The following is a 15570-nucleotide window of genomic DNA, read 5'->3' on the forward strand; positions in this document are numbered from 1 at the left end:
TGCTTCTTTTCATAGAAATAAAGTGATAACTAAGACCAGCAGCACACGTTTATTATTATTATTATTATCTTTGTGATTTTTCTGTATCAGTAAAATACCCATGTTGAATGAACGGTACCAATAAAAGAAATATCATTTAAAAGGAAATATGACCACAACACTCACTAAGAGGATAGACACTTTTCATGCTCCATGTACTGCAACAGCTTCTGCAGACAGAATCATGTCATCATAATCATAATGAAATTATTTTTATGACCACAACACTGATTTCCTCAGGGAGCTTTCAGGGAAGGGTCCCTCTGAGCAGGCCTCTGAGTGAGGACACTCTGCAATAACCAGTCGCTTTGGGTAACGTTGCAGTGGAATATTTTACTTTGTTGTTTCACCACACACACACAAACACACACACATGCACACACACACACACACACACACACACACACACACACACAAACTGTAAAACATTCAATATTGTCTTAGTGATTAATCATTGAAATTCAGTAGCTAATTGCAATTAATCACGTTTTTTATCACCTCATTATTTTGCATTTCAAAAATGTTTTAGTAATGCTTTAATTTTGTGTTTTTGTACTGACTTAGGCTAAGGGTATTTTACTTCCTGTTTGGATAAAACAAAACAGCTTTTATTTTAAAAGTAAATAAGGAACGTCTGCTAGATGGAAGGTTACAAGATTAACTTCACCATGGGAGAAAAAAAGGCTCGAAAAGTAAATGAAAACGACCAAAGCGGACGGTAAAAAAGTGAAACGCTTGATGTCACATGGTGGTTATTTCTTATCACTTGTCATCTGAGCCGTCTGGGGCTTTTATAATGTGTAATGAGCCGTTCAAAGGCACAGAGTTGTCATTCTTTTCTATCACTGTGCCCACAGGGAGATTTTTCTGCCACCAGTGCTAGGTTAGCTACGGGGCTTGGTCAAGTGTGGTGTGCTTCAGGCTCATTTAGCTACAGCTGAAAAGCGGCTGCTAGTTAGCAGGAAGGATGTGTTACTGTTTCAACTGTAAAGTTTGATGAATCTGCATTACCTGCATTGCTATAAGCTCTAGCAGTGGTAATACTCATTGTAAAGCCTTGATTTGATTTTATATATATTTTTAGGTTGCAAGTTATTAAATACTTTTTCGGCACATTTTATGTGTTTTATTGTGATGTGCTGAAGAAAATGAGCTTGGCCTGTAAAGTTAGCAACATGTATTTCATCATAAACCCACTTTAACCTTTTTTGTATTAATATTTTTTTAATTTTTTTGTATTGTACAAGAAATCCTTAGCACGGTCCAGCCCCCACATAAACCCTCGATCCATAATCCAAACCCACTCAAAGAACCACTTAGATATTACTCAAATGTATCTCAGTCAAAGAAAAAGGCCTGCTGCCACATCAACATCTAAAGTCTGAAGTTCTTTTTGCTGAACATCCAAAAAGGGAGAACCAATTGAAAGCTGATCAGCTAGATGTTTCATAGCACCATGAAGACAGAAAATCTGGCTATGCTGACAGCAGACTGTTACCAGGTGCCCGACTTGTTTGAAGAGCAGATAAGTAAAGTGACATATGAAGATGTGTGTGCGCGCGTGTGTGTGCGAATCTGCAAGGCCATGCTTCAGAGGGAGATAAAGCCTGAAGAGAAAGCTATTTCTTTAATGGTTGCAGGCAGAGTCGGTCTTTGAATGCAGCTTCGACCGGCTAATTTCAGAGCTGCATTGGAAACCTAGAATCCCTCTGTTAACACATCAAGGCAGAGCTGTCTGAAATGAACCAAGAGCCTAAGACAGATTTGATTATAAAAAGGCGGTGAATTAAAATTAAATTTGCAACGGTAAATCCATCAACTAGTCAAAGGCTTATATTAATATTGACATTTTCAAAGAACAGCTATTAGCAGGGGCTGTGTTGTGTCAGAGGAGGAGGGGAGGGGAGGGGGGTTTCTTTTATTCTGTGAGTCTGTCATCTTGACCTTTACTTCTCAGAGGAACACATTACAACTGACATTGCTTCACTAACAAACACACTTCAACACACTGACATACACACATACACATACACACACACACACATTTGACGTTGTTCAGCTCTGGAGGATATGAGCACATTTTTGAATAACATGCGGAGTAACACCATCTAGTGGACATAAATCAAGAGTCCTGACGAAAACATGCTGCAGCAAAATCATGTGAGCTGAGGAGCTAAAAATATAGTTTCCAGTTTTAAGGGCAGTTTTGTTACAGATGAAATATTTTTATTTTGGATTTTTTTTTTTCTGATTTGGAGGGTGTGTGCCAAGCGCTCTCATATCCTTTACACCAGACACTAAATAGAGCACGGACTGAAATAAGTAGGGGACTGATGGAAACTAAAACTGCAGAACTGCTAACCTAGTTGCCCCTGGCTAATACTTAGATTATTAAAAACATTAAGTGTTTCATAATGATGATATTTACAATCTAATTGGGTTCTGTTAAATCATTCACTTTGTATTTGACGATCAAACACTGCCATCTAGTGGTTTGGATCCATCCCTACAGAGCCAAGTTCATTTCATGTGACAGTTCCACAATAAAGCAATTTTTTGTGTTTATCATAAAAAAATCTTGAGAACCAGACTGATGTTTTCTCGTCAGGGCTGTGTTTGATTTCATGTTTAACCATGAAATCTTCATAGCAATCACATCATCAGAGGGAGTTAGTTCAGGCCTTCCTTGAAATACAAGGTTAATTCAATTCTTACCCATCATACCCACTTTGATTCATACCATTGATAGAGCTTTCTCTCCTCTTCAATAATCAATATGATTGTGAAAAAACACAACCCTTGTTTCTGAAATGTGCTATAGGGGGCGGCTGTAGCTCAGGCTGTAGGCACCTGGGTTGGGAACCAGAGGGTCATCGGCTTAAGTCGTGGTGCGGACTAAAATATGGAAGTTGCTCTGGTAGCTAGAGAGATGCCAGGTCTCCTCCCGAGCACTGCTGAGGTGCCCCCGAGCAAGGCACCAAACCCACAATCGCTCTGGTGCGCTCCCTGCTTAGCAGTGAGTAGTCTTCATATTTAGCTCCAAGAGAAACTCATACAAATTGAAGTTCCTGAGACCTGAGATCTCTGCCAACCTGGCAGCCATTTATTTTCTAAATATCATTGAACCAACTACAGATGTGGAGTGTTTTAGTTGTGATAAGTAGATCGGCAGCTTTTTTTCTTTGTTTGTTTTGTTGTTTTTGACTTTGCATCCTTGTATGTCTTTGCAGCACTTTCACTGTAAGTGCATTTGTTTGGGACTTTTCAGCACTTTTCAGTTTTGTATTTGTAGTGGACTTTGAATCAAAATTTGCAGTATGATGCTAGGAAAAAAAAAAAATGGGTTTGTTGTAGAACTTCAGCCCCCGTCGCCACCATACTTTCTGTACTTCAATTTCCTGCTACGTTTCAGCTTACATATTCACCAGAAAGCAGACAATAGCGGACATTTGGAAAATTCATTGAACATGATTTAAACAGGGGTGCTGGTGGCGTGGTGGTTGGTGTGCACGCGCCCCATGTATAGAGGCTGTAGTCCCACCTGTGGCTCCTTTCCCGCATGTCATTCCCCACTTTCTCTCTCCCTGGTTTCACGATCTACCCACTGTCCTATCTCTCCATTAAAGGCACAAAAAAATAAAAATAAACCTCCAAACAAAAGAACATGCTTCAAACAATAGGAATGAATCATTAATAAGCAAAGTAACACATCAACAACAACAAAAACAACTGAGAAGGCATGTGTCAGGAATAAAAAAATCTTGTATTTTTAATTGACAGGGAAACATCCTTCAGGACAACGGTTGGTCATCACACAATGATCAGCAACGATACAATGTAGAGAGTCCGACTGTGTGTGTTGAGCCTTTAAACACCTCCCCTGTCCCCCTCCCTTCTAATGGAGAGCTTATTATTGCAGACACGTTGGCACTCCTGACAGACAGAACACACCTCCTCCCCTCCTTTGTAAGGCTTGGGGGGGTTTGGGGGGTGGGGGGTTGCCCGGGTCAATCACTGAAGGGTTTTTTAAAAAAGAAAAGAAAACAAGAAAAGAAAAGAAAAAAAAACCACAAGGCTTCTGATTTGTCAAAGTCATGTTCTGTCACAGTTTGAACCCTCTGAAGTCTGCATGTCAAACCAGAAAAACACAACTTATTACTACTATCCTTATCTGTCAGTTACAGAGCATCAGGGCTGAGGCTACTCCTACTTAAAATATACATCAGTTAATTAGTTTCACCATCACCAGAGTTCTATATGTTTAGAGTACCATGAGTAAAAGTGAAAAAAGGTTCACCTCAACATTAAATAACATCGGTTCTGAGCAAAATAGAACCAACTTCAGTTTCCTTTTCTCTCTAAAAAACTGTATAAAGAGGAGCTCAGTCCTCATACAGCAAATAACCACCCAATATTGCATTGGACAATAAAGAAAAGGGTCATTTAATCAGTATGTATCAGATACCAATTAATCAGAGCCCAGTGCAATTAGGTAGTCAGTCTACAAATGGAAACATCTGAAAATGCAAATATCAAAATCTCTAAAACATCCAGATGAGTCTTTCCCAAAAGTTTTTTTTTTCTTAAATCAGAACATGCAATAGTCAAAACTGTTTTTCCTCGAAAACAGGATTTAAATACTGAGATCCAAAGATCTGTAAGAACAATTATGCAGTCACTCTACCAAACTTTGTGGATTAATATGGCAATATGCTGTAGATCAGTGTGGTCTGCACTAAGTCAAGTAAGAGTGAGGCAGAGAGAGGCCGTCTTCCGACAACTGAAAACTTCCCATTAGTGACAGCCTGTGCAGGAAGGGGAGATGGTAACAGGGCAAAGAAGTTGCACAATGACAGTTTGTTTGAGCACAATACTGCATTCAAATGAAAACACAGACTGTGCCACAAACAGAAGGGAGGACAACATATCAGAATCCAACATCAGCTGTGCTTCTGTGTGTCAGAACTGGAAGAAGAGGACTATCAAAAGATGAACGGACGGCGTTCATCGTCAGCAGCATTTTCAAACCCCCGTTTCATTGTCCGAGAGCTTTTCATTCTGTCTGTCAGACTTTGACAACCAATCACAGGCAAAGTGATGCAAACATAGTTTCTTACTTTTCTTTACACTTTGTCTCACAATTTTCCCCCTACATGCATACTGCCTTCAAGACATAAAACATGTACATTGACTTGATGATCTGTGGACCTGCTTTTATCGCTGTCTTTGTGTCAATAGTTTCTGCAGGCATGGGCACGCCCAATTATGCAATCTCTAATAATATATCCCCCACTTTTTTATCCACATGTTTTAAGAAAAATCTATTGGCTTTTGTTTATTCCCTATGAAACCAGATGAACACTGTTTTAGCTATTTTTTGCAATCAACATAAAAGTTTGTCGTCCTGATAATCGATCACAAAAATGTACATTTTGTTTGGCAACTCCTATCAAATTGATAAAAGTTTAAATTTTAATTTACCGTGTCATAGCACACTTGTCTACTTCATCAGAAAATATAAGACGCTGTCCCAGCCAGCTACCTCTAAAATATGTTTAAGATGCTTTTTGTGTACCTGTGCCAAACCAGACAATGTATAACGTAGAATAAATTGTATATTGTGCTGAGTTGGAGTAAAGGTATGGCTTGGTAGGAAAACATTCATCCACTGGAAGGAAAATGCTCATCCTTCTTCATCATTCACACCTCAGGAGGTTTCATGAACAGGGGTTTCAGCTAACACATATGCAGGTAGCTAACAAATACAGTGTGTTGTCTCACGCTGATCTGACGCCGTTGGTTAAAATTAGATCAACAGGTGATAAATAAGTCCTCTGCAGAAACATGGGTCTCTCTTCATGATAGGAACGCCTGAGCTTTTAGAGAAATCTACACTATAGCACTGCTTTTATCCACACCATGCCACACTCAGGGGGCAGCTAGCTAAAGTAGCATGAAGACTACATAGAAATACTCTCAATCCTCGTATAAAAATGGGTTTATATCATCTATATTATAGTTCTACAGTATGTACGAAAACAAGAATGTGGTAGTGTTATGTAGTGTGGATGTAACTATAGTTTTCACAAGTATATATTATTATTGCACTCTGGCTACACATATTTAGTAAGTTAGTTTGGTTGTCTTTAGATGCACAGAACACAAAGTGGTGTCAGAGCTTGAAAAGAAGTGGAGCTCAGTGATGGCTTTTTATTTTTATTTTATCCTGCTCTCTTGGTATTTTATCCCAAAGTAAGCAGCCAAGCACGATAGCTCGCAAGCTAGTCAGCTGGTTTGCTGGCTAGCTAGCTATCTTGGTTGGCTGGCTTGCTAGAAGTTAGAAGGCTATCTTGGTTGCAAGTTTTTATTTTACGATTTATTTGGACAATTCTATATAAATTGGAGGATATTAGCTTTTTTTTTGCGTCACATTTAAACTTCTTTTCTAAAGGAAAAGAAAATGTAGGTTCTTCTGTATTATACAGCCATTCGATAGCCACATTGTGATTCGAAATTTGTGGACAGACAACACTTCAGCTTGTAGTCTGTATTAATATAAAGGATGAATTTGGTTGGAATCACTGAGCCCACCTTTCCAGACTTTTTTTTTTTAGACTACAAATACATTAAAATCTGAGCCGAAGCAACACAAACACATCACACCCCTGTTCTCGTCCTTCTCTTTTTCAAAATAGAAAAATACTATTCCCATGCTTCAACCTCAGCTAGCCTGTCAAGAGGAGAGGGTTGATCTCCTCCATCGCTCTCTCTCTGTTCTGAAAAGAAACATACATTCACAAGAGGACAACAGAGGAAAAACAAGCAACTTGAAATTCAAATTTGTGTGCAAAAACATTTTAGATATCTATAAAAATATGTGCATATGGATAGAGCTATTTTTAATCTCACCAAATACAGTATTTTCCTTTATTTACACTGCACAGATACACAGATAAACATACACTACAGCTCTGCTCCCCCTCTCTGTTGTCACAGGCGTAAGAATAACATGGCCGACTTCCATGACAACAGAATTGACGATACTCGCACATAGGAAAGAAAACGCAGACACGCTCACTCACACGCACACATTTCTGCTCGGATCAATGTGATCGAGGAGCAGAGGAGGGGGCAAGCAGAACTTCTGTAGAAAACCTGAAGTTGCATATCCCACAATTCCACCCCCCGCGCTCACATTTCACAAACTGCTTCCTGTAAAAGGTCAGCGGTTATCAGCCAGACGCTGCTTCCTGATTGGTTCGCGCGGGGTGGGACAGTGTGTCAAAAAAACTTTGGCTACGGAGTTAGGTGGCTTTAGTCCTGGTGCGTAATTAGTCCAAGTCTGGAACACACCATGTACAGTGGGTACAGCCTCTGTGGATCTTCTGTCCTTCACGCTGGGTTCAGTAAGAGGACCAACTGTCTTTTTTTTTTTCAAAGTGGGGACTGTACCAGCGGAAAGGGTTATAAATGTCTTTTCAATATTTATCTTTAAAAATCCCTCTTCAAGTAAACCTCTTATTCTGTTTTTTTTCTCCCCTCATTCTCTCTGCTAAGGTAAGCCAAGGCCCCTCTACTGCAATTCCAGAGACTTTGGCCCAAATAATTCTCCTGAAGGCATTTTAGACGTTTACTGGGCGGTCCTCCGATTCTTTGCACTGAATCCTGCCCCACTTCCCAGTCTGCTGTCGAAAGGGGAAGAGCATGTGGCTGTCTCAGCGTCTGATAGGCCGGCTGACAGGCCGCTCATGTATCTGGACTGTGGTTGGTCGAAGGTGAACTGTGGGAGGGGGATGCTGTCGCCTGTGAGAGGGGAACGTCTCGCTGCCGGGGAGAGCGAGCGAGGCGGAGGGAAAGGCATCGTGTTTGGAAGGAGAGGTGCGTGAGGCTGGATGAAGATGTTGGGGCTGATGGGGATGTGTCGGTGTGTTGGTGTGGATGCGTGAGTGTGTGCTGGAGAGGAGGGTGTCATTGTGTGTGTCGGTGAGTGTGTCTGAAGCGGCACGTGAATGGGTGTGAGCGGCGTGTGCATTGGGGAGTGCGTTGGAGAGACGTCCTGTGAGTTTGCGTGTGTGTGTGGTGTTAAATCATACGATGGCGTCCTGCGTCTCAGCATCATGCTGCAGTCCACCAGTTTTGGGGGTGAGGCAACTTGTGGTTGCTCCCTCTCTGAGGGCGGGTGGATGGAGATACATGGTGGACTCATCTTCTTCTTTCTGTGGCCGCCCCCAACGGACTGCACCCTCACAGGAAATGCCTGACTGCCTTTTTCTGACCGATGTGTAAAGTTCTGGTCCTCACCAGGATTAAGAACCTGCGGGAGGCAGACCTCGATAGAGTGGCGCCTCTGGTCGTCAGGGAAACCAACAGACAGTGATAACGGCTTTTCCAGGAAGCCCTGGTTGTCGACACTTAAACCTTTCCTAAAGTCACGGTCCTTCAATCCCAACCCCAGCAGACTGAGTGCGCTCCTCGAGGAGGAAGGAGGTAGCGGGGGAGGAGGAGGAAAGGAGGTGGAGTCTTGGGAGTGTGTGATGGTGTAAGGAGAGAGGGAGTGGCTTCGTCCACTTTTTCCTCTGCTCTCCTGCCCTACCTCTCCCTCATCTCTCCACCTGTGGCGGGCTGAGCTGGTGATGTGGTACACCTCCTCGTCCGCCGGGTCGCAGAATGAGGCCGCAGAGGGCGGTCTGGGTCTCCTGAGGCTCGGAGGGCGCAGGGGGAGGCGAGGGGAGGGAGGCGGAGGGAGAAGAAGCGAGGGAGAAGATGGCGGGGGAGGCAGAGGAGAGGGAGGGGGGATGGGAAAGGGAGAGGGGCAACAGGGTGGGAGAGAGAGGGCTGATGGAGAGGAGGGAGGAGGTGGAGGAAGAGGGGATGGGGAGGAGGTGTGAGGAGAGAGAGGAGAAGGGGAGGGAGGAGGCAGATGGATGGGGTTGGGCCTTTCTCGTTGCTCACAACCCTGAGACTCCACAGAATCCACTTTGAGGGCCACCTGCAGCAGATAACACAAACAGCCATCACACTTTGATCCATAAACCTGAATGGGTGGGGGTTGTGTTTGTCTACGGGGTCTCTTACCTGTCTGCGCAGGGGCTTTGGGGAGGGGTTTGGTGTGGGCAGGGCAATGCGGGGAAGGCTGACGGTTGGAGAGGAACGAGGGTGAACCGGAGAGACGTCTGGTACTTGCAGCAGTGCGCGCCTCTCACATGGCTGGGAATGGACGGAAGTCACTGAACCTGAAAGAATAAAACATTCAAATCAAACACTCCATACATGTTCAGAGTCTTTATGCAGATACATGCATGTTTGCAGAAATTACATGCATATTCTAGCATACAAACATGTACACATTGAAGCCGTAAAACTTCAAATGAAAGCCAATCCCAATTAAACTCTAATAAGCCCAGTGTATTAGTTAAGTGTGTAAGCACTAATATGAGCCAGTCTCAACTAAACACCTGTATGAAACCAGATTAGAACTTGTTTTTCTTAAATCATAGACTGTATAAAACATGGACATAGTCTTGGTGATGTCACCCATTGGTTAATGTAGAAGTGTTTTGAGGCCCAACGATAGTGGCCGCCTTAATGGAATTGCTGACTCAACTGAACGATTTATCAATCCAGAAACTGACAGAGAGGCGGAGCTATATAAACTGCTACAACGCACCTGACTATCAGTCAATTCGGCCACGCCCCTAGTTATGTGAATAATTCTTAGACTTATTAACGTTGACATAGATGAGGAAAAAACTCAACCCCTGTACAGGGCGTACTAATAAAGAATTGCTATTGATACCAAATGCTTTGTTATAACATATTTATATATGCTATAAACATATAAACATTTTAATATGGGACCTAATGAAGAATCCCTGGCTTATGCAGCTATTCTCAAGTGGACACTTCTGCACTCGCTCCAGAGGTTATTGATTAGTTGGAATAGAAGCCCTGTCTCACAGCGAGATCAAATACTCTTTTTTTATATTTTTATTATGGTTTATCGGTAGCCTAAATTTGTATACAGGTCATTATTATTATGGGTTTTAAATCAACAATTTTATATGTTTTCCCATCTTTGCTGTAAAAGAGTTTTGTTCAAAAATAATTGAGTACGGATGCCAGTTCCAAATAAAAGCATTGTCATTGAATAGACTTGGTTTTTAATTGAAGTTTGACGGTATTCCCTTTGACTTCAGGATCATTTTAAATAAAAGATTCAAGCTTTGAACAAGTACAATATTGTCAACACTTGATTTTGAGAGAATATTTGGATTTGAGCAACAAGAAACATTTTTGAATTAAAGGTTTATCAATTCAAAATTGGTTCAAATTTTCTATCAAAATAAAGTGTTATACAAAGACGTTGTCATGTTAGCCCAGTTTGCTGGATGTAGTATTCTGCATTAGATCCTGGTCACTTTAACAGCTCCATGTGATATTAAATATCATGGTGATCAAATCTTAAGTGAAAACTCCTAAGGGATGTTACATGTGAGCTGTGTGTAACCAGTGTCTTATGCATTCTGCACCCACAGGTCCACTGCACCCGTGAGTTCAGATGTAATCAACGTAGAAGAAGTTAAAACATTTCAGATAGTCAGAGTAAGATCAGAAAAGAGCATTTTGGGAGTTTCAAGCCAAGCTGTAAAGTCACGTTATTGTGAATCTACTACTTTAAGTTGCATAAAGTGAACAACAGACAAAGCACCACAACTGTGGTGACATTTTATTTTTTTAGTTTTCTGACTTTGCAGCTTGTCTGTGAGGTCATTCTTCGTCAAGTATTCAGCCATTCCACAGCTGAGCAGATGAGCCTGTGTGAAGGTTTGCAGAAGTTCACGAGAATCAGCTCATCCACTACAGTCAGTCAGTACCTTCGGACAGAGCTGGGCCTGTCCACAGCCTGGCCACAACATGCCATTAGAGTCTGACTGCAGATGAAACAGTGCCTGTCAGTGTTTAGAATAGTGTTCTCAGAATGCTTTCATATGTATGAGTGACAGGTTAGTTTAGGTTGTATAAAAAGTTTCTGAAAGGTTCAATGGTTAAGTCCAAACTCTACATCATCACTACATCATCATGGGTACAGAAGAACGTTCTAAACAAATATGCAACCTGTCCTTTCTTATTCTTTCTGAAAAAGGAAGACAGATTCTTCTGGTTTCTACTTAGTTCTCCTGACGCTGACCCCACAATAGTGTTTTTAGGGGGCACAAATAGTCTAGCGGTTATGACACGCCCCCCCTGTAAGGAGGCAATAGTCCAATAGTACCGTGGGTACAAATCCGACGTCAGCCCTTTGCATCATGTCATCCCACACGCTCTACTCCCAACATTCCCTGTTTCTCCTCAGCTGTCGTAGTTATGGCGGTGGGTCCGCAACAGTGAAATCGTAACTCTCCTGGTAGCTTTTGAGCTCTAAACAGTGTTCCAGGGACCCATTTCTTTCTTTGAGTAAAGTTTGAGTATTGAGTTCAGAAAATATAGCATCGAATTGTTTCACTTCTCCCACAACCAAATCTCCATAGTGCATCTTTAAAATTACTATATGGACATAAAATCTTGTCATTTATAGCTTCCTTTTCCCTTGCAGGTCATATAAAGGTGTGAATACTACATTCAGCAACTAAAACTCCTCACAGGTGAACCTGTCAATTTTCCAGAGCCTGTTTGTTCATCTGATTCTCTGCTGGAGCTCAAATCTGTTTCCTCTTTTAGACTGTTGCTTAGGTTTTAAGCTACAAGGCTAATTAATCTAAATCTTGTGAAAATAGAGATATGTTGAACAATGACAGCTCCCATGACGCTTGACACTTTGCAAATTGCAAAGGCCTGTTCCGTGCAGCAGGGCTAAACGCAGCCTGATGGTCACTGAGGCCAGGAGAACATGCTGTTGTAGCGCAAAAGAAAAACTAGAGAATACTAGGCCTAAATAGATTTTCTGTGACTGTAAAAGTAATATGTGGATAGTCATGTTGACAAAAAAAACAAGAAAAATCACACCTGTCTGTTTCATTATGGTTCAATGTTAAACTTGGGACAGATTGGTCGGTGTCTGCACCTGACAGATGACTTGCATATTGATTATTGTGGGTAACAACAGCTGATTTTATACACTGGGAAAACAGACAGAACAGTAGTTTTGAGTCCCAAAGGTGTAAAAGTTTGCAATGGTCAATAAATTCAGATCTAAAACGTCAAGCACGTTAACACACTTTTGCCTTAAGGAAGCTTATTAGAAGATGAGATGCTGTCCTTACAATAAAATATCTGATCTCCTGTCTGGTATCTAAATCCTGAACAGACCTGAATGCTGGTGCTGGGGACTGAGCTCTATCTCCTCCAATGGGTAGGGGGCGCTGGCGGGCCGCACGGGTCGGAACATGTAGCTGTCGTTAGGCAGAGAGTGCATCCTGGATACTGACATCTTCCTCGGTGACAGCAGTTCCTGGTCGCCGTACTGCCCCTCTTCCTCCTGCAGGGGGAGACAGAGACCAGAAAGCTCCAACACTGACTCAGTAACACAGACTGTAACTCATACTGGATTCAATTAATTAATTACCAGTAAGGACATATTCAGAGACCCTACTTCTTAGATTTACACCCCTCATTGAGTGACAGGTGAGGTCATGTCTTTCCTACCTCTCCAGGTGAATTTGGACATGGCCCAACATAGGTCCCTTCTGCTGAGCTGTTGTTGGAGGTTGTGCTTAATTTGCGCTCTCTCTCCATGGCCATTTCCAAGGCGATCTCTGCGTCCATTTCTGCATCTTCTTTCGCCTCCTGCAAAGAAAAAAATGTGTCACACTTAATGATAGCCACAAAAAATACCAATTTGTTTCCAAAGATATAAAAAATACGAGAAAATAATCACAGAATGGTGTCCTCAAACTGTTGCAGCAGATTTCTGCTTGTGAGCATTTTCTCGGTCTTATCTTTTCTAGTTACTGTACCTTGTTGCTCTCCTCCAGATGTTTCATCAAAACAGCCACCACCACGTTGACCAGCACAAACTGGGCCATGAGCACAAATGTGACAAAGTAAATGGGAGAGAAGAGGGGAAGGTAGGGGAGACAGAAGCGGTCCTCGTGATGACACTCCCTTAATGTGTCCTGAAAAGACACAGAGAAAAGAGGAAGATTGAGAAAGAAAGACAGAATGAGTGGGGGGGTGGGAGAGAGAGAGAGAGAGAGAGAGAGAGAGCGAGAGAGAGAGAGAAAGAGAGAGAGAAAGAGAGTGCAGCATTGGTTATTACAGCTAGATATTTCTAATCAAAGCGCTGTCTGTCAAACACCAGAGGCCAGTTCAAAGAGCTTGAACAGCTGAACTGTTGAGAAACTTGGTGTTGTGGTAATATGAAATGTATTTTAAATGATTAGAAATTAGAAATGAGGAAAAAATAAACAAGGAGAAGCAAATTGCCTGTATGTGCACGCAGCCCCACTCCACAGGTGCTCCCAGTAGTTTTTTTCCCAAAGAGGCGTTATTGGAGCGGCTGTGACCTGTTTCTGTGTGATCGGGCCCTAAGACCCTTGGCTGACTGTTGTTGACATCCCCATGTATGCAAATGATTTAATATTATTATTGATGTTTGACACAAAAAAAGGGCCTTACTAGAAAAGAAAATTCATTAATATGATCACGATAACACTTGTTATTTGTTATAAATGAAGTCATTAACGATGAATTTATCAAACATTGTTAAAAAAAAAAAAAAAAAAGGAAAGAGATGTGAAAAATGTTGTTAGGCTCAGATAAGCCACTTCATTATTTCATGATTGGTTTTGGAGGTCATCGCTCTTGCCGTGGTTATGAGATGATGGTGTGTGTGTGTGTGTGTGTGTGTGAGTGGGCGCTTGTTTCTATGATAAATGAGGACAATTTAGTAGTGACACACCAATAATATCAGGACTGAAAAATGAGGGCATTTTTCGGTGCTCTCATGGTGGACATGAAATGCGTGTGTCCATACCTTCATAATCCCGTTCCAGTTGTCTCCGGTGGACACTCGAAACAGCGTGAGGAAAGCCATCCCGAAGTTCTCAAAGGTGGCGTGACGGCTCAGACCCTCACATGGGTTGTTGTTATTGCAAACTGATCAAAACACAAACACAGGCAGACATTCATTTCACTACACTAAACACATGGTGATTAAATATCCACAATAACAGGGATGAATGAAGTCCTAAATAAACCACACACATCTCTATGAGAGCAGTGTGCAGTGAATGAACACAGGATGTCTCTGTAGACATGACAGAGCAGAAGAGAGGAGATGACTGTCTTCTGGAGGAAAGGAGGCGGGGGGGCTCTATCAGTCTCAGGGTCAATTTGACAGAAAGCCCTCAGGAGCCAGTTAACAGAATCATAAGAGCCACCAGAAGATATCCTCCTCCGCTTGGAAGCTCAGGTCACATTAGCAGGAAGCTGGAGAGGAACGAGACGGTCCTCAGAGCATCATGTATCCTGCTTTCTTATATTCAGGATCAACCATGCAGAGAAAAAATACGAGGTTGTAGCTCAGAGAAGGCAAAAAGGGACAACTTAGAGGAATAATGAATGAAAGCACACTTGAAACAAGACTTTAGGACACAAACTTCAGCAGTTCCAGTCTGAGTCGTGAACCAGCAGTTCAGTCATTTCATGTAGATTCAGATACAACTCTAAACTTACTACGCACGCTATGTGCTAATAAATACCAGCTTAAATCAAAGTTGTGAGTTTTAGAAATTCAAGCCCTGAGTCCATCCTCCTTTAACATTTCCCTGGTCTTTGACCTTTTCTTTTCTTTGTCCCACAGACTGTGCTGCGGACACCACAGTCACACATTTCAGCTTCGCAGACAGAATCAGGTCATATAATGTCTCTGTTCTTTTTCTGAGAGCAGAGAGATTTCAGCCAATTAAACCAGTAATGGCTGGGCAGTTTTTCCACAGTTCTGTGTGGAGTTCAAGCAGGGACAGTTTTGTTTTAATAAATCCCAGTACTGAATTGTACACAGAAGAAATCCTCCTAACAAGCTGGGTGGAGGTCTTTACTAGTTCATATATGCTTGTGTTTGTTATCATGCATTTGTATTATTGTGTATTCAGGGCTTGTGTCTACTTTTTACACTGACAGCGCCCACTGCCTCAATTTCAAAGCTTTTTCCCCCCCGGCACTGACTGTTGCTAGGTTACAAAAGTTGTCCCCTGGCACTTGTACTTCCCTTGATAGTGACCGTTAAGTCTGGTTGTATTCGCACTGTATGCAGAATATTTGCTTTTATTCAAGGATGGAATAGAAAGTGTTCTGGCATTAGCAGCAGCTCTGGACCTGGAAATTGGACCCTTAAAAAAGAAAAACGAGTCTTCATGCATGAAATGAATCGTGAGAGGTCAAGGATTCATTTCTCCTCCCCCATTGTTAACGACAAAGTTGATATCGGGGGACCCTCTTCTTCTTGATTTTGATTGGTCGTTAGGGAGAGGGGACATTGATTAGTGCAGGTGTGTGCCAAATTTGATCTATTGTCATCTGATGCTCTGTGAG

The 15570-nt window shown here is 42.0% G+C and overlaps 1 protein-coding gene across 2 annotated transcripts in view; it reads right to left on the reverse strand.

Moving 5' to 3' along the window:
- Positions 1-3783: 3783 nt before the first annotated feature.
- Positions 3784-15570, reverse strand: part of cacna1ha (calcium channel, voltage-dependent, T type, alpha 1H subunit a) — a 108482-nt gene continuing 96695 nt past the window's right edge. For both annotated transcript variants that reach the window (XM_065964262.1, XM_029280364.2), the window contains 6 exons: positions 14012-14133; positions 12993-13151; positions 12682-12822; positions 12346-12514; positions 9115-9272; positions 3784-9028 (listed from right to left, as the gene is read on the reverse strand). In XM_065964262.1, the coding sequence (XP_065820334.1) occupies positions 7670-9028; positions 9115-9272; positions 12346-12514; positions 12682-12822; positions 12993-13151; positions 14012-14133 (2108 nt within the window). In that variant the 3' untranslated portion in view covers positions 3784-7669. The remainder of the gene's footprint in view (positions 9029-9114; positions 9273-12345; positions 12515-12681; positions 12823-12992; positions 13152-14011; positions 14134-15570) is intronic.

This window comes from Labrus bergylta, chromosome 16 (genome assembly GCF_963930695.1).
Source record: "Labrus bergylta chromosome 16, fLabBer1.1, whole genome shotgun sequence".
Lineage (NCBI taxonomy): Eukaryota > Metazoa > Chordata > Actinopteri > Labriformes > Labridae > Labrus > Labrus bergylta.